General features: G+C 40.4%; 1 protein-coding gene across 1 annotated transcript; it reads right to left on the reverse strand.

Moving 5' to 3' along the window:
- Positions 1-7,299: 7,299 nt before the first annotated feature.
- Positions 7,300-25,158, reverse strand: FAM98A (family with sequence similarity 98 member A). The gene is made up of 9 exons (XM_027682075.1): positions 25,087-25,158; positions 24,761-24,839; positions 21,754-21,902; positions 20,066-20,200; positions 17,051-17,235; positions 14,783-14,863; positions 13,360-13,476; positions 10,674-10,841; positions 7,300-9,168 (listed from the first exon to the last, which is right to left on the reverse strand). The coding sequence occupies exons 2-9, from the start codon at positions 24,811-24,813 to the stop codon at positions 8,422-8,424; spliced, it is 1,635 nt and encodes a 544-aa protein (XP_027537876.1). The 5' UTR covers positions 24,814-24,839; positions 25,087-25,158; the 3' UTR covers positions 7,300-8,421.
- Between the last annotated feature and the right edge of the window lie 121 nt (positions 25,159-25,279).

Below are 25,279 nucleotides of genomic sequence, written 5' to 3' on the forward strand. Positions count from 1 at the left end.
GTGTGTGTGTGTGTATATACGTGTATGTGATAGTTTTCTCTGGTTAGCAACCTGTACATGTTAAGACTAAATGTACTGAAGAGCAATCTCCAAATTAGCAGTTCACTAATGTAGGATCTAGCATCTGAATCTATAACGGTCCAGGAAGCAGGTTTGAAGTTGCATTTTGCAGAAGCATTAAGTTATTGAAGGAGCACAGCCTTCATCTGGAAAAAGAGAGAAAACCAAAATAAAACAGCCCAAAATCAACCCTGAAAGATACGTTTCATATTGGCACACATGTCTTAGTCGTCTTACCCTATCTTCCCACAAAAACAGGGCGGGGGGGCGGGGAGCACACGCTCTGACTGAAGCCACTCAGTTATAAAATGTCCTACAAAATTTAAGTTATTATACCCTCATCAAGTTATAAGCTTTCAAAACAAGAGAGTAATTTCATGGACTTCTCTAACCAAATCTGACAGCTGCACTCCTCTGTGGTAATTTGACTAAACTGCACTGGGACTACACGATGCCTGCTCAGGTTTGCATCTTGAATCCTGCAGGTTTGTTTTCCAACACAACCAGTACCAATGGTGGGGAGGAAAAAAGATGTAAAAACATAACATGCTTTGATTGTTTTAAACTCAAGAGAAATAAGCACTGCAGGAGCACTGATTTCCAAAGTAGGATAAAGGCCAGAAGCATGCTTCACTCTTATTGCTCTGGGTAAAGAACAAGCATCAGCAAAAATATGGTCTTTATTTCCTGTCGTGGGTCAGGTGACAGGTCACAACTGGCTGACCGCACAGCTACCGTTACAGCGCACGGCTTGCACACAATGAAAATGATGTGGTAGAGAATTTGAATAGAGAAATTTGGTTATGATCCAGGCTGTTGATGGATCTGCTGAGATAAGTCTCGTAATGCTTTATAAATGAAATGTTTGTGTGCAACTTCATTCTTAACTCACGAGGTTTGACCAGTGTTTAGTCTGTAGACCTCAGCCCATATCTTGCAGGCTTTTAAAAGTTAGTTGTAGCTCTTGACTTATTGATTTAACCAATAAATCTCTTGCAAGCCTGGTAGCTTCAGTCAGTTAGGTACTTTCATCAGCAGCAGTTGCAGATCAAGTACAGACTGCAGACTCATACAGTTAATCCTTCTAAAGCAAAATATGGCAGCTTCCAAGGAGAATCACAATCATTTAGGTTGGAAAAGACCTCTAAGATCATCAAATCCAATCTTTGACCAATCACCACCCTACAAACTAGACCATAGCACTAAGTGCCAGGTCCAGTCTTTTCTTCAACATCTCCAGGGATGGTGACTCCACTAATTCCAATGCTTAACAACCCTGTCCATGAAGAAATTCTTCCTGAATTTCAAGCACCTGCTCCTGCTGGAAAACCTTTGCTTCCAGCACTTAAAGAAGGGGAACACAGAGTGTGTTGCTGACAGTAAGTGTTCACAGCCATTGAAAAACAAGAAAGACATGAGGCAGAAATACAGCTTTTTGTTCACACACACCACCCACGCTGCACAAAAAGGAATAGAATCATCATAGACAATGTAATAACTTATTTAAAAAGCATTCACAGGCTGTTTGCAGCAGAATGCTGATCTCCTAGTTCCACAGAAAGCACCTGAGTAGGGAGAGCTGACAGGGCATGAGCAAACATTTTAAGAAGTTGGTATTAGATGAGCTTGTTACCCGTGAGGAGGTCTGAATACATGAAATTAAAAAATCTTTTTCTCTTCTTATTTCAAGTTGGCATCTTTTTCTGAACATGGTAGAGACTTTTCTTCACAAAAACAAGTTTAGGTCCCCAGTTTAGGTAAAGGAACAAAGAGTTTCTTGTTCAGTGCCTTTGATTTAACAAAATGCAGAAAGCATCAGCCATCAAGAGTTCCTGTCTCTGCTGGTTGTGGTGAAATCCTGTGTTCTAGAAGTAGAGCAATTCCACAAGTTTGTCCAGGAGAAAGTGCATCATAATGACAAGAGTGCTGGATTAATGAAGTAGCTAAAGTCAAATACAATCCCAAATTATGCTGGATATTTCCATCCCATCCCTTCTCTCCTGTCTCAGGATCTTTTAAGAAACATGAGGGGCAACAGAGGGGTTGTTTAAAAATAAAAAAACAAACACCAAACAACACCACACAGTGGAAAGAAGGAAGACTATGTCAAACTTTATTTACAGGTTGATCTGCAAATGCCAAAGAATACAAACAATAAGAGTAGGTGAAAAATGTAAGTGCTTGGATAGACCCTGTAAGAGACTATTTGGCTGTTTGGCCCAAACAGACTAGGACTTTCTGTGCTTGTGTAAAACCTCTGTGAAAGCTCACGTTGCACACAAGGGAGTTTCAGCTTTGCTTCCAACTTTATAGGGCAACTTTGAGTGCTTCTCAAAGAGTCATAGGGACACCTGGCTCCCTCTGAGTGAAATGCAAAGTCAGGTTTGAACTGCAGCTCTCTCCTCTGTTCTGGATCTCCAGAGTCTCACCCTTCTCTGCCCCCTGCAGCCCCCACCCCCCTCTCAGTCTTATCTAGCTTTTAGGCTTTAAAAGAATGAACCCAGCTTTACAAAGAAACCTCTTCCTAGACAGAAGCTATCTCCTCAGAGGCACCTTTCTCAGGCAGCTGAAGTCTTGGACGAGAGGGGAAGAATAAGTTTGTTGACCAGAACTAGTCTGAAACGTGGATTTTCCCCACCTGGGAAAGGCGAGCCATTTTCCTTTCAGTACAGAAGATAAGCTGAGCTGCAGTGCAAGTTTAGTTGCCTAAAATGTTACATTTTTCCGAAATTAAACAGCCTGTCACCTCTGTGGACTGTTGTTCAGGGACTCCTCTGTGGAAGCAAAAGTGAAAGCATGCCCTATGCAGCCCCCAAGGTCTTCCTCATGGGAAGCCTGAAAACCTTTGGTTGAGATAGCCTGAGCAGCCACAGGAGGGTCCTTGCAGCCTTGGACACTATTCCAGAAGCTTTAGGCACCTGTATCGGAAATAGCTGCATGTGAAGGATCCTGGACACAGGTGAGGAAAAAAACCAACAAAACAAACAAAAAACCTGAACTGATGGGGGGTAAACGCAGGGAAAACACACTGAGACCTCTCCCTGTCTATGTGACACCAAGAATCTACAGGGATCCTGATGGAGACAAAGCAGAGGGGGAAGGAAGGAAGGAAGAAAGGAGATCCGAAGGCAAATTTGGAGGAGACAAACAAGGGTTTGTTGTTTCATGATCATTATAGCCAAAAAAAAAAAATCTAATCAAAGTATGCTTCATTCAGCATCAGCCTGCTAACTGATGGGCCTCCATACAGCACCAAAAATAGCTCCAAGTACTTCTCCAGAGTCTTGACAAAAGAGCTGGCCCACCCAAGGTCACTGCAGAAATGGATGTGACTGTGGAAAAAGTTTTTGAGTTATCAGCACTGATCTGAACTGGATTTTCAAAATAAGCATTGAAGCCAACAGGCTAAATTCATTGGAAAATCTGTGTGCTGAACTTTAAAGTGCTGTTTACACCTGCTGACAATCTGGTCCTAGGAGACAGAAAAGCCATCAGCAAAAGGCTACTGCTGGAGCAGTATGAAATTTAGCCAAAAAGTCTGCTTTTTCCATGAGTTGAGCTAATGCCGGAAAGTTTAAAGAGTCCTTATCACCTTCATCTCTGCTTCACGTGTGAAAAAGTTGTGACCTTCCACCTGCCCACAGCACAGGCAGACTCCCTCTTTCTTTGGTTTTACAATAGTGTTTTCCTACTTTTTGTACTTGTTTTTCTCTCCTCTGTTGTGGGAAAGACCCACGTGGATAAGAGGGGAAATTACTGGACAATAAAGGGGAAACAGTGACACTGACAGCACTCGGAGCTGTAAAAAGCACAAAGTAAACACAAAGGAAAAATATTTTTTTCCCTTCTAGCCTTGTTTGTTAAGCCATTAGAGGTGTGACATTTTCGGGAGAAGGCAATATTTACAGTTAGTAATAGCACTTGCTTTTTCAGTTTGTGTCCCTTTGAAAAGGCATAACCTGAACCAAGCAAGCACATGAGTATTTTTGAGCCTACAAAGGGGAAACACCTCGGTGTACTACTCTCCAGTCACAACACTGGTATGACTCTAACCTAAGGGCATGCTAGGGGCTGATAAAGCAAGGTCGGAGTTTAGCATGAGCCAGCTTGTTTGGGACTGCTAAATCAAGCTTAACACCTTAAAAATATATAGATACTTCTGTAGCATTCCTGTTGTCCAGGGAAATCAGAAGGTCAGAGAGGAAGCAGAATCACAAGCCTGGCAGTCTTTAGCAGCAACACCTGGACTCTCTACTGCAGTCCTAAATATGGCAGAATTAAGAATAAATCATGTGCAATGAGCAGATATTTCAGGATGCTTGTTTGCTGGTCTTTGTTAACCTAATGGGGAGCTGAATTAACTTCTAGTAACCTAAGAACTGACATGAGCCTTTTGGACACCCAAAAGAGACATCAGGTCTCAGAGAGAAAGAATCCTCTTACTCCCCACTCCATTCTTCTCACTTCAGCAGTTTAATTTTCATTTCTTAGGTGCATAACCTCTTACAGGGATTATTCTTATGCCACAGGACTTTTCAAGCTCCAACCATTTCTCATAATTATCTACTGACATGAATCTTGCTTCCCTTCTTTCCAGTCCTATCTTAGATACTTGACTGATAAGCATTCAGGTTCTAATTAAGCCAGAGGTTGGTTGAGGCACTTGCCAGTTTCACCAATTCAGATGCAAACAGTTTAATGGAGAGAGAAAGTCAGAGTGTTAAGGCAGGTTACCCACATGCTCTGGCTGAGAAATCTAAGCAGTATCTTGAGGAGCCTCTCTGGAGCCATCAGCCATCACGGCACATCATCATGGAGCTGCACACTTCAGGGCTTTGGCTGGGGAAGTAGAGGAATTTCATCAAGCTACATATTACCAGCCAACTAAAGACAAAACTACTCAGGGAACAGCTACAGGCCAAAAGGCTTTCTGGGGCGAGTGATGTATGGTGCAAGCTCAACTTGATCCACTTTCTCTTGTTGAGGTACTGCTGTGCACATAGTAAGGAATAAATTCTTATCCATTCCTTAGACCTGCAAGGAAAACCCAACTGTGACCACAGTGAATATGGATCATGGTATTCTGGGTCCCATACTAGTACACCTGATGTGGGAAGCAAGTGTATCCCCTGCTCCCAATAGTTATGTCACTACACAGTGACAACGTTTGAGAGAGGGTGATACTAATAGAGGCAATGCAAGTGAAGTCTTTAGGAAACAAAAACTGCTAAAGAAAAACGGCAGATGGAAGAAACAGAACAAGATGCCTACAATTTGTGGAAGAAGAGTGGCAAGAACAGAACACTGAAAGGACGAACACTGTTCCCCCTGTATAAATGCTTGCTTACTTAATTGCCTTCTTTATCTGCCGGAGTTCTGCTTTTGATCGTGATGCACAATGAAATCGAGCTTGTATATCCAATCCACCACAGCCTAACAATCTCTACAAACCATCTCTCATCTCCCAGCTTCTATTTAAGAGATTTCTTCTAGTGCAGCAGGAATCACGTTTGGAAAACAGTAAATATCAGAGTATCATACAGACAATAACAAAGCAGTGACTGTTTTCTTTCATTAATCAAAGCTGCTCTCTCCACATATACAAAGCTTGTTTTCTCTGGGGAACAAAGAAGTCACAGCACACTAGGAGGAAACAATAGAGTAAGGAAAAACAACAACAGCTGGCAGAAGCAAAGTGTTTTCTTTCCTGCTGGAAAAGTAAAGCCTCATGTTTTGCCGCCTTCTGATTTTTATTATTTTTTTAACTTTCCCCCTCAAATAGCATAAAGCGGGATTCGGCTTACCCTAAGTCCTGGAAGAGGGAAGAGAAGCAACATATTTTGATGAGAAAAAAAGCTATCTAGAATGAGGAAGGGGAAGCTCTATGCTCCCACCCCAGGATCATGTCACAATGTGCAAAGGTGAGACTGTTCACTGCAGCAACAGCCATAGCCTTGCAGAGGAACTGGCAGCTCTGGCACAGAAAGAAATCTCTGAAGGTGTTGATGCAACTCTACTAGGGGCTCTCTGAAGAGCCTCCAGGGTTCCCTCTTGCTAGGAACAAGCCTACAGCACTCTAAATGCATGGACAGAAAACACCAGCCTATTTGCAGTGAGAAGTGTGAAGAAAAGCAGAAGCTGTTATCTTGAAGATATTATATTTCCAGTAGAAGGCTCTTTAACTCTGTTAGTCTTTCTGCATTTACCAGTCCAGGACTGACCCAGTTGTAGGAATCTTAATTGTTAAAAAAGCCCACTAATTATTTTTGCATGAATTCAGCTAGAATCTCTTCCACAAGAAGATACCTTCTTGGATCATGCTGCTGTAAGAAACCATGAATACTTTTGTGAAGCAGCAACATTCACTTTTAGATGCTCAAAATTTGAACGGTATTACACAGAGATAAATCTAGATCAGTGATCCTCAAAGACCTAGATTCAATATAGAGAGCTTTTCCCTTGTCAGGCTTGTTAAACTTGTTTGAAACACTAAAGGAGAAGAGCCATTAAGTCAGATTCCCAAGTGCCATTCACAGGGACCTTTGCCTCCCACCCGTGAATCACTAGCAGCATCTAGTGGCCTCAATAAATTAAACAGGAGATTTTCAGGTTGACCATGGAATGAAATACAGGCAAATCAGTTCTAAGCAATGTTTATCAGCTCATTTACATGATTAGGTTAAGTTACAGCAACACCAGCTTTACACAGATTCCTTCAAATACTTGTGCAATTACTGTAAGCCAAGGAACTCCTCCTGTCTGCATCAATCTGGATTTAGCCCCAAGGACATGTCAGGCAGACACTGCCATCAGCACAGCCTCTGCTACAGTGATCTGAGCACAGTAGCAGGAATCTACATTTCCACAAGGCTGGTGAGCATCAGGAGAGTTCCCAGAAGCAGCATACCACATTCACACGGCATGCAGGAGCGTAACCTGGGAGAGAGATGCTCACATAGTCTAATAATAACTTTACACATCAAGAGACAATACTACATGCTGCTACCCCAGTTCAGAGGGAGGAACAGAACAAAACTCAAAGCAATTGAAAATCAGCTCCTCCCATAAGCTCTTGTTCTGACAGCTTCCCAAAGGACAGAATGCACAGTACAGCTGGGACAACTACAAAATCTAAAATAGATTAAAATGTAAAAAGATGAAGCAGACAAATCCCCATGAATTTCCAGCTACTGTAGCAACTGCTTCTTACTACACCAAGGAAGAGAAACTAAAGCAAAGTGAACATACAGATACTTTTATTGCTCACCTTTTATACAACAGCACACCTTCAGCCATTTTCTTTCACAGCTTGACAATGTTTATGTACACAAAAAACCCAGCAAGAAGCATTATGTGGCTTTCAATAAAGAAAAAAAACCCCAAACATCAGAACACCAAACTCGGCCAGGTTTTGTTTTCTGCAGCAATAATAAAAGGGCTTCCTCCAGGCAGGAACTAATCTTCCCAGGCCGTAGTGCATTTCTTTGAAAAGACAACCCCCAAAACAAATTGCCCTAGATTTGCTGAGCTAGTGGTATTAACTTGCAAATAAAATAAACTTCAGTTTGTAACTTCTTCTAGCTGATTTCAAGTAAAAATTAGGTTTGGAGGAGAAGCAACTTGTTTTGGATGGATGCAGGTCAGTTTGAATTGCTACACCTAACTACAGGCCTACACACACTATCGGTTCACAATTTAGCTTAGTTTGAAATGATTTTTGCAGATTTTGGCGGCAGTCAGTCTTCAGAGTTGAGCAGGTGGGAAAACTTTGTTTAGCAGGAAATAAGGCTACTGAACATGGCATCCACAGTAGAGCTCATATAATAGACCAAAAACCTGTTCGTCAGAGGGAGTTCACGGTGCGTGCACACACGTCCGTGTAACGTCACCGTGACTAGAACAAGAGGTCAGCAAGTCAAAAGGCAATACTCCAAACTGATATTAGATCATGTAACTGAAAAATTATTTGGGGTAAAAAAATGCAGAAATTCTATTGGGTATTATAACAAATTTGGCAGGTCTTGGTATTTCTCTAAATCAAAATGGAAGGCAAACACAGCAGGCAGATTCAGAACAAAAGTGTTTTGAGTAGAGGGAACCAGTCCAACTTCCAAAAAGCATGGCTATTAGTCGATGTTTAGGGTGCAGTGAGCAGTGAGAATGCCTTTAATTCAGACAGATTGGAGGTGGGTGGGGAGAAGTCTACACAAAGTTGTACTTTGCTCAATGGAAAACATCCCAAAGAGATTCTACCTGCTGTGTACAAACCTGTACAAACTAATTCAAGCAGCAATTAAGTAAGGCCTCTGAAACCAGGTTTCTGTTATGTGAGCTCTCCTGAAGTGTAAGTTTTTAGCAGCCTCAGCTGGTGAAGTGTCTTCCTTGTCCAAAGCCAGATTGGTTATACTGATACCCTCCATGTTGGAAGTGCTGCTCAAACTGCCCTCCTTGATTAAAGTTCTGTCCACCTCTGCCCCCCCAGCCGCCTCCTTGACCTCCACGGCCACGACCGCCACGGCCGCCCCTTCCTCCTCCACGCCCACCCCCTCGGTCACTGTGGGACCCACCATCTTGGTATCTGTTGTCTTGCTGGTAGCCGCCACTACCACCCCCTTGGTAGCCACTTCCAGAATAAGACGACGACTGGTAGCCACCATACCCTCCTCCTTGGTAGCCACCACCACCACCATGGTAGCCACCTGTTTGAAAACTTGCATCTCTGTAGTTGCTCTCCCTGTAGCCACCATCCTGGTAGCCACCACTTCCACCATCTGTCCAGCCTCCTTGAAGCTTGTTTCCTCTTCCACCTCCTCTGCCGCCATGATCATAACCACCACGTCCTCCTCGTCCCCCTCGATCATGGCTTCCTTGTTCATGACCTCCTCGCCCTCCATATGAGTCATAGCCTCCTCTTCCTCCTCGGTCGTGACCCCCATGGTCATAACCTCCTCGCCCTCCATAGGAAGACTCGTAGCCACCTCTTCCTCCTCTACCACCACCTTGCTGGGGACCACCTTCTGGTCTTTTCTGCCATGGTGGCATCTCAGGAGGTGGTGGTTCAATCTCATTGGGTCTTCCTCCTCTGTCAGGCACTCTGCCCATTAGCACCTGCAAAGGGAAGGGAGAACTGTGATAGGAGTTTTAACACCTCACAGAAGAGTCCATTTACTGATACACACCACAAACAGCAGCCATTCCACGATTTTTATATCCAGAGGCAAACTTTTGTCTGTTTGAATGTGACAGAACTCTGTCTCCAGTAAATAAAAATTAAACAGGGATTATCTAGTACTTGAAGCACTGCTAACAAGACAAGTCAGGAGACCTGTGTTTTTTGTTCACAGAGCAGGCACACCAGCATGGGCAGCACCAATACAGTCTCTCACCTAACTGTTTACCAGTGCAGACTGCTAATCTCCAACAAGCATAGGGCAACACAGGCTCTTAACTAGTGCTCTGACTTGCTGTAGAAGCCATTGGTTTGATAAACAGGGGGTAAAGAATTCAATTTTTCAGTAAGAACATGCAGAAACTCACACAACAACAGACAGGTGTCACACAGCACTGACCAGAGTTGAGCAAGGCTCTAGAGGTCTTCAGCTGTCCAAGTATGGTGTGATTTAAGCATTTAGCAAGACTTAGAGCAGGACATTTGCACTGCTTCAAATTTTAAAACAATATAACAAAAGAACTTCAATGGAAGTACGCTACTTTGTTATTTCACGTTACTGTCTTGGAAAACATTTAATATTGATAATGGAGATAAATTAACAGAATACGGATCACCAGCAGGGTAGTATTGCGTTCCTAGTAAAACATACATACAATCTTATGATACAGTCACACCTGTCTTACAACTTAATTTCTTACACTCCACACTCCAACAACACTAAAAAGAGCCGAAAATTTTTTGGGGTGGATGGGCTGTCGTCAAATCAGCACACCACTATTCTCTCCTAAATTACAGCTTTACCTGAAACACAGCTGGTATTCAGAAGGTAGAAAAGCATGCATCTATACCCACAGTTTTTAAAGCACCAAGTACACACTGCTGTACATAGCTGCTGAGCTTCATGTTCTGCACGTATGCTTTTGTGAGCCTACTACTATAACATCATAACTTTTGAAACAAAGCAAATTGTTTAGTCTAAATCATGTTCCTACTATGTCATTATTAGAACTACATCCTTGATTATAATCTATTTGTGTACCCATGACAATCTAACTTGTGGGATCCTTGCTTTGTGATCTTAATATACTCTATTTACATAGACCAGAAACACAGTTATTATGTAGGTGTTATTTGAGACACACTGACAGAATTAGGTAGTAGCAGTGTAATGACTTCAGTAATTCTGATCAGACAGAGCAAGCCTACTCCCACTGAAAGTCATCAAAGATATTTCAGCGATTTTTTACTGCCCCAAAGAAGGGGCACTGTGAACCTAAACAGCTAAAATTCCATTACTCATAATGCACTGATGCATAGTCTGGAATTTCTTATCCTTTATTTTCAAATTCCACTTAGTATCCTAAAAAAAAGTAGGATTTATTACTACATTAAAGTTACTTAAATATTCCTAACAGAACAAACCATTTGTCACCAAAGGTACCTTATTAATGGCACATGCAGTCTTCTCTCGGATGGACCCACTGCTTGTTCTCATAATCTTTGACAGATCTTGCCGAGCTGCCAAGAGATTTGCTATGGATATAGTGCACTTAGTAGATAAGAGGGCACGTTTTGGTTGGTAGACTTTAGCCAGTTTTTCTGTTTGACTCTGTTGAAGAGAAGAAAAACAAAGCCCAGTCAGCTAAAGCAATGGGACACATCACCAAAAGAATCAAATCATCACTGAAGAACTAGCCACTACTGCAAATAGAACAAAGAATTAATATAAAACCAGTGAAAACCACTTTGTAACTAAGAATTACTGCAACAAAGCTAGCATTCGTCAAATTAATTTCTTAAGTAAATAGGAAACACTATTCTGACTGAACTGCCAAGGCACCAATGAGCTGAAAATTTTAACAATATATACAAGCAGACTGCATTACTTTCAGGCAGTCAAACACAAACTAGAAGTGTGTCATATAATTATATGAACTACTGCTAATGTCTAGAAGATATTGAAAGTGAAACATATCTGTGTTTAGCCTCCAGACCTCCTACTGTGCCTGCACCCTGACCCGCACCCATTCCAGTTAGACCACATCATCACCCCATCTCCAACTCTCTACTGGCAGAAAAAGGTTAACTCTTTCCACTCTTCATTCCAGTCAGCTTCTTCTCAAAGACAAGGCATCAACACGTACTGGCAGAACCAAAGCTTTCAAGTGCTTGTTCTAATTCAGTCCTTTGTCTTAAAAACTTAGTGCCCAAACGAGAAATGAGATCCTACACTCAATTTTGCCTTGTATGCAGTCTCTCTACTGCCTTTCAGCGTTAACCATTTTGGCCTTTTTGAACACCTCAAAAGTTTTCCAGCTGACAGACACAATAGAAATCTGTGCTATCAGCCATGAGCCAATACACCAGTTACAACTCTCTCAACTCTCAACAGAGTGTAATGTGGGATGCAGTTAGGATAAACCAGATTGTAATCTGAACACTTTTTTGTCTGGACCCCAGATAACAGAAGTGAGGATATGCTGGAAAACTTGGTTTGCCTATCTCAACAGGGCAAAAAACTCAGGAGCACATTTTAAAATCCTAAAATCCTATTTTCCATCTAAAGACAGAAAACTGGAACATGACACTGGCTAAAGATAGGAAAAGCAAAAGCATTCACCTGAGTACTCGTATGTTTTTCCCTAGCAAGTTTGACTGAGCTCTGAGCACAGTGTTTTGGTGCTATGATATTGTTTTAGGTGAAACTTGAAATTTTCACTTAAAAAACCCCTAATAATAGACTACAAAGTGGGTTTTTTTCTGCTGTTTCTACTATCTGGAGAAGTGGCTATTTAGTCATACTCCTGTATTCTGATACTTTTCAAATAAAAAAAGAATATGGTACCTCATGCTAGAAGTTACTGTTAAAATAAATTGTATTGCATGTCTGGAATACTATAGCCGCATTCTTCAATTTTGTATTGTTATTTTGTTATTTTTGTCTGGAAAAAAAATATTTGCATTTCAATAGATATAAATGTGTATACACAATTTGTGGGTTTTGTGAAAAGACTTCTTTTAGCTAGTCAAGTTCAAAAGTATCTAAAAATTCTCCTAGGAAAAAAACCCAAACATGCATGGATATGGATGCCAAAGCTATAACACAATTAGAAGTCCCTGTTTTTTAAGCATAATCCATGCTTCTACTCATTTTTATTCACTATTAAAATACTCAAACAATCAGCTAGTTCTTTAATCATCTACTAAAAAACCTGACAAATACAAGGTTTAAGAGATATTACACCAGTAGAAGTCCTACTCAGATGACAACACAGAAAAGGGGACAGGCCATACTTTATTACTAAAGTATAGTTGCTTTTTGATTAAAAATTTATCCAGAAAAAACAATAGATGATTCCATGTGTCACAGTTTGGCCCTAATAACTCAATCTCAAACACTGTCAGCAGCATAATTAACAGCATGCTAGCATATCTGTTTTAGTCCTACAAAATAAATTATATGTACTATTTTTTAAATCTTGTCATTCTTTTTCACTATGAAACATGGGAACTAAGGAAACCATGTAATTACTTTCATAGGCAGAATATGTATTTACATACTCAAGAGAGAACAGATCTCATGTCACAGCCACTTGCACAGTTCAAAGACAAAAGAAGCACATAAAATATTACCCTGTCTATGAGGTAAGAACAAGTAGTGCTTTAGCAGTTTTTTTCGTGTGCATCTGTGGAGTTGTGCTTGCAGACACACTTTGAGATAAGGAAATCTGATCACTGTGGACAGCACAAAGTAAGATAAGGGATGGTCAATAGGAAGATGCTTTTCTACCATCACACAGAGACAGCATTTAATGGTTCACATTACGGTACTCTGAATGCACATGGCTGGATCACTAATCTTCTCTATTCTTTTCCAGTGGCTTTGATGTATAGTTACACACCATCTTCTCATTATACATACTGTTTTAAAATCCAACTAATCAGTTTTAAGTAAAATTTTTTTAGTCATCTTACATTGTCATAAACTTCTTCAGAAATTCTAAACAAAAATGGACAACTCCTGCAATTATTTTTTTACTCATAAAGGATGAAACAATGCAGTTTTCCAGAGATACTTATTATAAAGTGTTACCATCAACCAGGACTTCCCAGCAAGTTGTTTGTACCTTAGCTCTATCTGACCAGCCAAACGACTGCACAGTAACATCCAAACGTTTGACCAACAGTTTTCTTCGGACTTCGTATTCATTGACTATGGCTTGATTAATTGCTTCAATTTTTTCCTGAAACAAAAATTTGCAAACATAACCTGTAGATTACAGATAAAATGTTTCTACTTACTAAATTATGTGGATGAAAGAGTAAGACAGAGACAGTATGCAGGGCTTAAGACTGCCATTATCTGCCTTGTCAAATGGACTCACAGCCAAGCTATGCCCACTGATGCAATTTTCCTGAAGGCTTCAAAGGCTCTGTTATGTTCAGCCTTCTACCATTCTAACACCACAGATGTCTTTTTCAGAAGGGCCATAAAAACTGCATACTCTGCTGAGGCATTTCTCAACACCAATCAGGACAGAGAAGCAAAAGTGAGAAAATACTACGGGCATTAAGCTGAAGCAAGGCCGTATGTAAGTCGTAGGGACCAGGGAGTCCTTGCCTCCTTAAAAAGTAGTAAGGACAAAGATAGAGGAAAAACAGTAAATTAAGTACTGTAAGAGGATCTTGATTAAAGCACAATCTGCATACAGGCAAGACAACAAAGTGCCCTACAGGGAAAAGCCATTACAAGAAACACACCTGATAGCACACAGTGTCTAGTCAGAGCAACAAGTGAGATATGCACCATTAGGGAAATAATTTATGTACTGACTGAAGCCTGGCTGGACTAGGGTGCTGGGCCCACTTCCAGTCTCAAAACAGCTGTTGGAGGAAAGAGAGTGTTGGGAGTAGATGAGATACAGCTTTAAGCAAGAGACACAAGAGAGACTTGCAGTCTTGCAGCAGTAGCCGCAGCTTTGTGCCAGTGCAGTAGCAGTGCTTAACCCAGGCACCATCCTCCTGGAACAGCAGGTGACAAATTCCAGCTGGAAGTGACCTCACCTCTGCAGCCTGGGTGTACAGCCCCTCCTAGCTCCCACCTGTATACTCACTGCCTCTTGGAGAGGCTCTTAAAGAAGCAGACTACTCCAAATGAGAGAAAGAGAAGGAAATTATGGACAGACCCACAAGCTGGCTACAAAGAAGCCAAAAGAGGGGATGTGACACCATCTCGGCAAGGCTAGGTCACACAGACAGTGCTGGCAAAGGGCAGGAGAGGAAGGTTTAAGCTACTGTACAAGCATGCTGGTCACCATCTGTAAATCGCCTTTATTTTGGAGAAGTTTACTGTGTGTCTGGACATACAGATTCATGAGTAAGATTTTAGCAACTGCTGAACATTTATTGTACCAACATTTATGTTACATTGCAAGAAACTGTCTTCTTATCTTCAGAAAGAGAAAAATCACATTGTAACACACAGAATCAAGATCAATACTTCGTATACCTAAAAAAGGGCAACAGGCTCTAATACCTGCAACTACTCACCCAGTGAGCTGGTCCCAGTTGTTTCTTCAATAAAGGTTTTCCAACGTGATTAGGTGGAACCTTTGCTAGAGTTTCCTTCAGCTGTTAGGAGACATATAACAATATAAGCATTGGTTAAAAAAATTAGCTTTTCAAGATTCAAATTAAAGGACAGGACTGTTGGACAGTCAAAGGCATGACAAGTTGTTTTCTCTGGAACAGAGAACCAAGCACACTTCTTTTGGAAAGCAACTATTTTTATATTTCTGGTAGTCTCAGCTATAATTATTTAAAAATTAAGAGAAGGGACTAGAGTAGATCTACAGATAAAACAGAAAGCTACCATGAGGCACAGGTCCTTTTGAAGACAGAGGGATTATTTTACATGTCATCTCTTTAATTCGGAAAATCCTCCACACTTCTATCAAAAAGACTGTATTAAGATTATGTGAAATATAACAGGATCTAAAGAAGGATCCCACTTTACATCAAAAGCAGAAAATCTTTAATACAAAAATTTAACTTGCATTTTAAAAGTTTGGGCACAACTTAGATAATCTATCACGTCTCAAAATTTCTGAGGACTTCAGGGGTAAGAAATGAAATAGCAGTGACAAAAACTTGGACCAAAGTATTGGAAGAAAAACCAAACAAAACAACTTCACTTCTGTTCTACTGCAAACCACATTTTTCAACTTCCTTGCTGTTCATTCCAGCAGTTGATTTAAGACTTTCAGTGACCTACTTTTCCAATGCTGCTGAGCCAAATTTATTTCACTTGAAGATTTTAAACCTAAGTTCTTTCAAATAGCAGAGGTAGCAGTTCATTCAAGTATCACCAATTTCTTTTTTTAATGTGGTGGATCATTAACAAAGAGAGTCAATTATACAAAGTCCCTACTCCAAACTGTACTAAACTTTAGAAGAATCTCTTTTTAGAAACATCATCTTATGGTCAAGAGCAAAATATTTACCCTATGTTAAGTTTTCACATTTTGCTTAGTGATGTATTTTCAGTTACAAAGTGAAATTCAAGTTTTTCAGTTATTAGTCAGATTTATTTTCTCCTCAAATCCTACCGACATTTGAAGTATGTGGACTGTAAGCACTGCACCTTATATACAATTTCTGAAAACTCTGTAGGTTAGAGATTCCTGGTGTATTTTATGAAGCTACTAAGGACTGTTCAGGGTTTTTTTGATACGTCATTGAGATAACATTCATTTAACCTTATGAGACAATGTAAAAGAAAAGTATATTAGTAAAACGTAACAGAATTCCCAGATTAAAAGGATTTTGATCTATTTGGTATCTTGTATTTCTATAGTTTCTTTAAACAGCAAAGCTTGCTAGCCTTGTTCATTGTTATGAATGTTTTCTACCTTTTATAGAAAATAGAAGTACAGATTTCTTATGTGTCTCTTTAGTACCCACGACAATGCCAAAACCAGAAAACAAGCTGCTTCCATTCTACAGCCTGGACTTCTGATGGAAAACCATCCTCCTCCTCCTGTCAAACCAAACTGGTTTCTTGCAAAGAAATGGAACACTATTTCAGTTGCTTGGATTTGTTTAAGGACAATGAAACAGGTCAATCAAACTCTGATAGTATTTTGGGGAGCTTTACAATAATTTCTGCTGTTCTGCTCTACCCTACTCTGCAAGTTCCTAAACATGACTTAAAAGCTTTCTGTCCCCCACCCTTGGTCTGTGCACTGGACAGTCCGTACCATTTTGTTTCTCTGCTTTACAGAAGTTACTCAATCAAAAGTAAATTTCTTTTTAAAAAAATCACAGCAGCCTGGGGAACACACACATGGTAAAAAACAAAAATAAATGGAATCACAAGAACTGATGAAGCCTTAGGGAAAAGGTGAAAATTTTAGTTACACTACCTTTTAACATAAACATTTTTAAAACATTAGTTTCCTTTAAAAATTAGTCTAGGTGTATTTCTTGGAAGACACTTCTCTTTAACATTCTTCCTGAGGCCTAAGCTCAGCATTTTTCACGTCTGCTGCAAAGAGCGATGACATTAAAACCTAGACCAGTCGCCCTGAAAGGCAGTGACAGCAATAGTCCCTGACCTTGTGCCTTGGTATGAAAAAAGCCTTTAAAACAATTTTCAAAATCCTGACTCTTGGCATACTCAGTATAACATAATAATTCTCCTTCACAGTTCAAACACTGGAGTTTCACATGAGACAAATCTCACCCAGGCAGCAGAACTATTTTATGTCAAAACAGTAACATCATAAATATTCCAATTTTCCTTTATTTGGATCTTACTTTTTTTTCAATTCCACTGAAGAACTGGAACATCGTTATGTTGGCGGGAGGCTTGGACATGCCTAAAGCAATACATATGCCTTTTAGCTCCTGAAAGACTTCACTGCCACCTCCTTCCTGGGCTTTTTTAGGAGGGGCATTCACACACAGCATTCTGGCAGCTTCCAGTTCTGAGATGAGGTATGCTAGGGTAAGAAAAATCAGATCTGAGCATCACATATAGCAGAGTTAAATTATTTTAGAACCAGTGAAAACTCAAGTGCTTAAAACCAAAAAATGTGTAAATGGACTGTTTTAGATAGAGTGTGGGCTAGAACTTTTGTATCCACAGAACACTCATATTTCTAATAATCACTGAGTCCAATGCTAGAAACACAACAAACAGGGGACAGGTTTAGTACAAACCATCAAAGCCTGGAAAAAATCCCTATGATTCCAGCAGGTATTAATCTCAGAGTTCAAGAGAACACAGTTCTTTTCCTTCAGGCTTAGCCCAGCAAAGATAGGAAACAGAGAACATGGAATCAAGTCAGATGAGTGACTGGGATATGCACTTTAGGAGAGGGAAGCAAGCACTCCTTGAGGCTCTAGGAAAGAAAGCAAGCAAACGAGTAGAGAGAAGTGAAATGTTGAAGGAATCTCCTCGACTTCCCCAGGCAAAATGCAGAGTGGAAAAATAATCCCACTTAAAGGTAATATTGAGAGTTCAGGTTTACAATAACTTCAAAAAGGAAGGTTTTAACTGATGAAAATAGAAACTAGAATGCCTGCAGTTCTCTTCAATATCAGAACTGCAAGAGCCTATCACCGCATTAGAACTCCTTTATCAAACAAGAAAAAAGAAAAATCAAAATCACAGTTTCTGAACACGACATAAACCCAAAATTTCAGCATCAGGTATCAGTTACAGTGATATAAACAGCCTTTTTTGCAGTTGTCACAATTTTAAAGTTTGAATTTTAAAAAATGCACAGATTTAACCAATACTTTTACCATGAATCACGCTGACTGACCTTAACAATAACATAAATAAATGTTTCTAAAAATAAGAACTGAAAAACAGATACTGCAGAGAGACTTGTGAGCAGGGAAGTAAACCTGTGGTTATGCAAGAGCAGTTTACTACTTATAAAACTGGGACAGATAAAAAGATTAAGAAAAGAATACAGTGTTTTAATGATCTCTAGAATTTCTTCAAAATTTCTAGAATGTCTTCTGCTAGACACAAAGCACCTTATAAATTAAAAAATACTTAGAATATGTAAAGCAGTGAAAAATCCTTTGTAAGTTCTTTCAACAGTACTTCATACAGGTTTTTCTTATATTGAACTTTCAATTATTTACACTCTTTTCAGGCCTCCTGAAAAAAAAAAAACTAAGAGCAGAATTTTGTTTGAAGAATTCAGAGATCACATCTAAGCTACTTCCAACCTCCTCTAACAGTGACTGAAATTTTTAAGTCTATCACTGTAAGACAAATGTTCTTCAGACAGTGAGTCGTTTTAGTAGATCTTTTCTGAACCAACACGAAACTTGTATTTTTTATTTTTGCAGATACCAGTACTTAATACTGTATTCTAGCCATGCTTACACACCAAGGCAATCAATCCTAACGACTAACATTTACTTGGTGCTTTTCCCTCCCAGCAATTCTGCTACATCTTCCAATTGGCATAAACTGTGCTGCATTTTGTTAAAATGCAAAATACCCTGGCATTTCATTACAGAGAGTTATTCTGTTTCTCCAGAAAAATACTCTTTTATGGCTCACATACAACAGGATAACTAATAAGTTTGCTTAATGCAGTTGAAGAAAGCTATGCAACTATCATGGTACACAAAAAAGGAGTCTGGCACTACTGGAATTTCACATTTGACAGTAAACACAGCATTCCTGCCAGATGGGATACCAGAGTTCAGCTCCTGAACATGGCCTTATATTACCAAAACGTACATCACAGAGGACCTCTGGGATAAACTGTGTGTCACAGACAAGCCAAACCTACTGAATGGCTTGGCTTACAGAAAATAAGGTGAAGGGTAAATTGTTTGAGCTACAAAACAACTACCTTGCTTCATCTGACATTTCTGAACATAATATAAAAAAAAATTCAGATTAAGTCTACTCATCTTGCTCCTACTGTTGGAATACAGGAATCTAAACTCTGTAATTTCTTACATCTCAGTTGAAGGCAGAACTACATTTGTTTTGAAAGGTTATAGAATCAGTAGCAACTGAGGAAGCAAATGAAACATTATGTTAAAGATTAGATTAAAATCAGTACTACAGTTTCTAACTCTGACACTTTTAATTTTTTTTTTATTTTAATGTGAATCAATATTATTCAAGTAATTGAATCATTTCTTTTCCTCTAACATTTCCTAGGCAGAAATAAAACCAATTTAGCCATTGAGATCCACTGGGTGGAAAACAGAAGGCATCACCACCGCTAATGTTAATTTCCTTTTAATCAGCAGAAAGCAACACTCAAGTGATTTACAAAAGAAGATGATGAAAAGAACTGGAAGTTGGGATAAAACATTTTCTCTTTTTCACAACAATTCCAATTGCTGTCAGTGTAGGAAAAGGTAAGTCTTGTTGCACCTTGCAAGTCATCACACTAGGGGCTCCAAAATGATGATGCATCTGATAATAGTGGTCGTCTTTACAACCATTCTAAATAAAATTCAGTGGCTAAATTCTGGCAGAAGTCTTCAAATTATTCCATCTTTGGTGTACCTTTTGAGAAATAATAGGTCAGGCTTTTTCCTAATGAATGTGAAAAAGGTTAATACTCAGAATATTTTCCATTATATACTGGTTATATACTGACTGATAAAACCAGAAGTGTGATATTCTGATGCTGCAAATTACAGAAAAAAATAATGCATATTTTTAGGTAACTACATTGTGGCACATGGTGGTAAACAAAACAGTATCTCATTAAGTGTAAGAAACAATACTGTGAATCTGGCACAAAACCAGATCTGCTTGCAAGCACCCTTTTAACTTACTAAGCAGCAAGAGACAGTTCTTTTGATTATGAAGGCGTTTTGTCACATCTCCTGATGTTAATGATGCATATGGACAGTTCATTTCAGCCAGCAACCCACTCATTTCAAGCTGAAATTCTTCTGCTTCATTTGGACCTTAGAAAGAAAAGGATAATAATTTGTTTATAGCTAACATATATGGGGCTATGATTAGAATTAATTAGCTACTTAAAAAAATACATGCTTTGCTCCAGTCACTATTTAATATTAAAACCTGGTTTTAATGGAAGTCAAACGCATTCTTTAGGTTCCTCAAAGACACAGCACAATCTATTTGGAATCATAACATTCTTCATTATTGTAAAATTACATTTCACTGATGTAGCTCTCCCCCTACAACAGACAGGTACTAGCAACTTCTACAATGAAATGTGACATTAAAAAAGTCAAATCTTACAGCATACTTTAAATATCAACTAACTCTTCCCACTACAAATGTATTACGCAGTTCTGACAAAGTCATAAATAATAACTATGGTTTATAAGTTCTTCTTATGAGTTTTTCCTGCTTCTCCCTGTAAGATCATGTTTGTCAACGGTTTTTATTTCATACCAATACCTTTAAAAATAATTAAGTCGCATAAACCAAACCTTTGACTGATATTTCTGTCAAAAATTACTGAAACTAATCTGAATTTGTTAAGTAAAAAAATAGTGATTAATGAGAGGTAACATTTTTTACCTTTTGAAATGAGACTTCAACCCCAAATGTCTGTTATTTACAAACTCAAGGCACACAAAATGAAGGCAGGACTTAACGGTGCTCAGCCAACACTTTTCTATCACTGTGTTTACAGAATTCGGAATAGCTGTTAGAATACTTCTGGACTGTATTTTTACACAAAACACACAGGAGAAACCCTATACTACCAGAATAGGTGAGATGCTGTATTGTTACAGGGAAAGGGAGTGAAATACATTTAAAGAAGAAAGGATGAACATGTCAAAAACAGAAAGAAAGAGGAAAAGAACAGATGTTGAGGTGAAAGGCAGCAACCTTTGGCCACTGAGTAAACAGAAAGTTAAGCTCATAAAGGCATTATGAGTTAATATATTAGATATTCAGAAATAAAGGTTATCATACCAATTTAACAATTTAATCTATAGAATGTCATGACTAGTTGACCAAAACCAACATTTTTTTGAAAACTAAGGTTTGCGTCCTCCACCAAAACAATAAACAAACATTTTCAGGCTCCTTCTCAGAGTATTTCATGAAGAGGGAAAAATCATAGTATGCACAGCATTAAGGTAATCAAAAATGAAAATATGGTTACTGTAGTCATGAGAATGTTACCTTGAACGGTAGGTATTTCTTACATAAAAATTACGAACAGAAGCATTGAAATAAAAGTGTTCTCATAATCTAATAAAACGCCCACAAGTATTAATGTTTCCCTAAATACATCTAAGAGCTTTAAAAAAACTCTATGGTCGAACAATTAAAAGAAAAAGCTAATTTCAGAAGAAAGACTTTGATCCCCACTGTTATTTTAATATCTACTGGCTGCTTATTAGGGAAGTTTGAGGTGGAAAATATCCAAAATCTGGCAGCATGCAGACAATACTCCTTGGTACAACAGATACTGTGAGCCCAAATCTTTACAGCACACAAGAACACACATTCAGTGCATGTTTGTGCTACTTACTGTTTGTTGCCTGCACATTTTCCTCTAGTTTGCAGAACAGCCGTAACTCAGATACCAACCAAGCACAGAGTTTGGTGAACTCAGGGGAACTGGCTCCATGACAGACTGCCTGAGCCAGCGCTCCGTCGTCTAACAGTGGACCTTTGTAACTGAAAAGTAAAACAAAAGCAACGCTTATTAATGTTTGCTGTGACTGATGTCCTTTGATAGATTTATTTCATGCTGTACACATATTGAGAGCTACACCCTCAACACATCTGCAGTGCTGAACACCTGAAGGGGCGATGTTCCTGCACTGAACTTCAACAAAAAGCACACTGAAAACATCTGAGTAAACCCGTATTTCCGTGTGCATCAGCCTACTGCCAAAAAGATTGTGTCACAAAAAATCATCATCAAAGGTTTTGTCCTCGAGAATGTTATACTTCTCTGCCTCCATCTCTTTAAAAAGATGTTACTTACAATACACCTATCCAAGGCAAAAGCAGTTTCATAGAATCATTCTCGAACTCTACATACTGCTTTACAGTATGTGGAATAATTACTGCTGAACAAGTGCATCCTTTCTGTCATTTCCTATCACGTACTAAAGGGTTGCCACGCAAAACAAAGCCTTTGATACAAAAGTTACAAAAGTGATCTGTATAACAATATCCTCCTTTGAAAAATCACCTCCCTGAATGGGTACAAGAAAAATAAAGAGAATTAGTTCTTTGCATAAACAAAGTAAGCCAAAAATCAGACCTAATGTAAGAATGTTTACAGATCATATCTTAGAAGACAGCTTTCAGGACATCTGTTTGCCGATAATCTCTCAGGGGAAGGAGGAAGAGTGGGAAGAAGACTGCCTTATTAACCAGGGGGAAGCACAAAGTCAGAATTTACCAGAGTATTTTTTTAAAAATGGACAATATTATTTTGATATACTGCACCCAAACCAGAAAGACATCCAAGAGTGCACATAACCAACCAAAATCCCTCTTTGAAACTTCTGGGTAAAGTCATCCCACTACATCAAAACAGTCCAGTGAGTCCAGGTGACCCTTGGTAAACTCAGGAGTAAAACAAAAATCTCTGAGAGCGCAAACTGAAATGTTATTCTTCTCACTCTGCTCTTGTGCTTAATGTCACATACAAAGGATGTGGCCTTCCCTGTAATGGTCTGTGATTTCATCCAACTCAAATGATGAAGCCACACTCAAAAATAACTTTTACCTCACAGAGCAGCTTGACTTGAGAGTTAATCTACTAGCAGCTGGTGGGAAACTGTAATCTGATGTACTACAACCCTACTCCATGACCACAGTAGGCTGGACGCTCCCAAGAAGCTGACTAGAGCAAGTTTAAGACCCATCCCACAGATGTTTCAGACATGTACAGGAACATCTGGGGCTCAAAACATAAGCATCCAGTCCTAGATCAAAGTAGAAGGCAAGCGATGACAACCCTTTTGCTTTGGCAGGATCAGGATTTAAGTCACTGGTCATGTCAGAGGCCCCTTTTCTAGAGTTTGTCTTTGACAGATAAGACATCCTGACTGTGTTATCTCTGATAATTATGACTTCATTTACACATCTATATGGCCAATAATCCAACTTGCAGATTCCTGACTGCAAACAGCTTTTTCCTTCCTTTCCCGCCAATTGCACATGTTCTGAAGCTACATTCCTCTTTTGGTAACATTGTCCTATCTCTTTGCTTTTCCAACAGTTCAACAAACCGATTTACAAGGCAAGAGGCCACTATCTGAACACCTTGAGCACAATTACAAAAAGAAACAGCACTTTGACATGAAGCACTATAAAAAAAATAATCCAGTAATATATTAGAAATGTCTTCAGGATCTGATTAGAAAAAATAAACTGAACCATGAAGAATTGTGGAGGTACTGCCAAAGCATAAAACCTTAAACAGAGGTCTTTCCAGACACCAGGAAACAGAAGCCCTTCAGATAGATGCAGCAATTTTCCCAGTTGTTACCATTACTGCTGAAGTCTCATGTCTTTTGTCCTCCAATTTTCTTTTCAATCTTTGCTGCCAGTCTTGATTGATATGACTTATCTGTTCACCTGCTTGCACTGTTCACTTTATTTGGTTATGCTGAAAATTGACAGCATTTTCTGTTTATAATTGCAAAGAAGAGGAGCACAAATCACAAGTCCTTCAAGCCACTGATATCCTTCTTAACACACAAAACAAAAAAGGAGCCAATCACAGTGCATTCATCATGTCACAGAGACCTTTTCACGTTTCAGGCACAGAAATACCTGCCAAAACAGAAGCCTATTTGTCAAGCTTTGGAACTAGCATCACCAACTTAGCCTGGAAATATAATCTTTGTTGGAGCATAATGACTCCAACCACAAAGTGATTTATGGGAATGTGGCCAATGTGAGTAAATACAGCTGTTTGCACAGAACCAGCAGCAGTGTAATTGTAGCTGCCTCTCTGAACTCTCAATAGCTTACAGACATGGGAGCTCACAGCAGGGCATGTTCTCCGAGCTCTCCCTTTCCTATTTATATAACTTTTACTGATTGTGACAAAGCAATAGGTTTAAACAGCAGAAATTTCCTGTGCTGTATTATACTAAAAAAAATGTAAAGGGGACAGATGCTCTGTCACTTGCAATTATTTTCCTTTTTTTCCACTCAATATAAACGCTGAAAGTTTTCTTCTTGTCTGACATCTTAAAGGGCCTCTTTAAAACTTCCCACCCTCAGCCACTCTGTCCAACAGAGGGGTTACCAACGAGACGGCACCGCATGGATCAAGGAAACCCCCACGCACGGAGCCGTGAAACGTCCGCCAAGGCCGCAGAGCTGAAAACCGGCCCGTTTGGCCTTGGGGCACCATCATCGGCCCGGTTCGGGGACAGCTCTGACAGAAAGGGGCCATTCCAGGCGCTGCCCTGCGCCGCGGCCCTGCGGGGCGGGCAGTAACGCCCTGTCCCACGCCGGGTCCGCCCTCCCGCCCTCAGCCCGCACCGGGAGCCCCGCACACCTACCCCAGGTCCTCCAGCGACTCCAGCACGTCGTTCTCCAGTAGCTCGACCTCCATCCTGCGGCGGGGCACGGCGGGCGGACCTGCGCGACAGCGGCACTCAGCGCCATCAGCATCAGCACCAGCACCCGCACCCGACCTCCCGCCGCCTGCCATCCCCCCGCCAGCCCGTCCCGGCCCCGCGGGGGGAGCTCAACCCTCACACCCCGCCCTGAGGTGGGGGAGCCCCCAGTGCCCCAGCCCCTCTTCTCCTTCTCTTGCTGCTCCCGCTCCCCTGCTCCCCCGCCCCACCGCCCGCTGCCGCCCCCGCCCCGCTCCCTCCCCACGCACGGCGCTCGCAGCTGCTGCGCCCGCGGCTGCCGGGTTGGCATGTCAGGGCGGGACCGAGCCGGGCAGGCCCCCGCCTCGCGCTTCAGCCGGCTTCCCTCGGGCCGCCCGCCGCTGTGCCTGACCGCCGCCGCCCGCTCGCGCGCCGGGCTCCGCCTATCCGGCCAAGCCGCGCAGCGTTGTGAAGCTGAGACGG

Source organism: Neopelma chrysocephalum, unplaced genomic scaffold (genome assembly GCF_003984885.1).
Source record: "Neopelma chrysocephalum unplaced genomic scaffold, ASM398488v2 Primary Assembly neopelma1_61c, whole genome shotgun sequence".
In the NCBI taxonomy this organism is placed as follows: domain Eukaryota; kingdom Metazoa; phylum Chordata; class Aves; order Passeriformes; family Pipridae; genus Neopelma; species Neopelma chrysocephalum.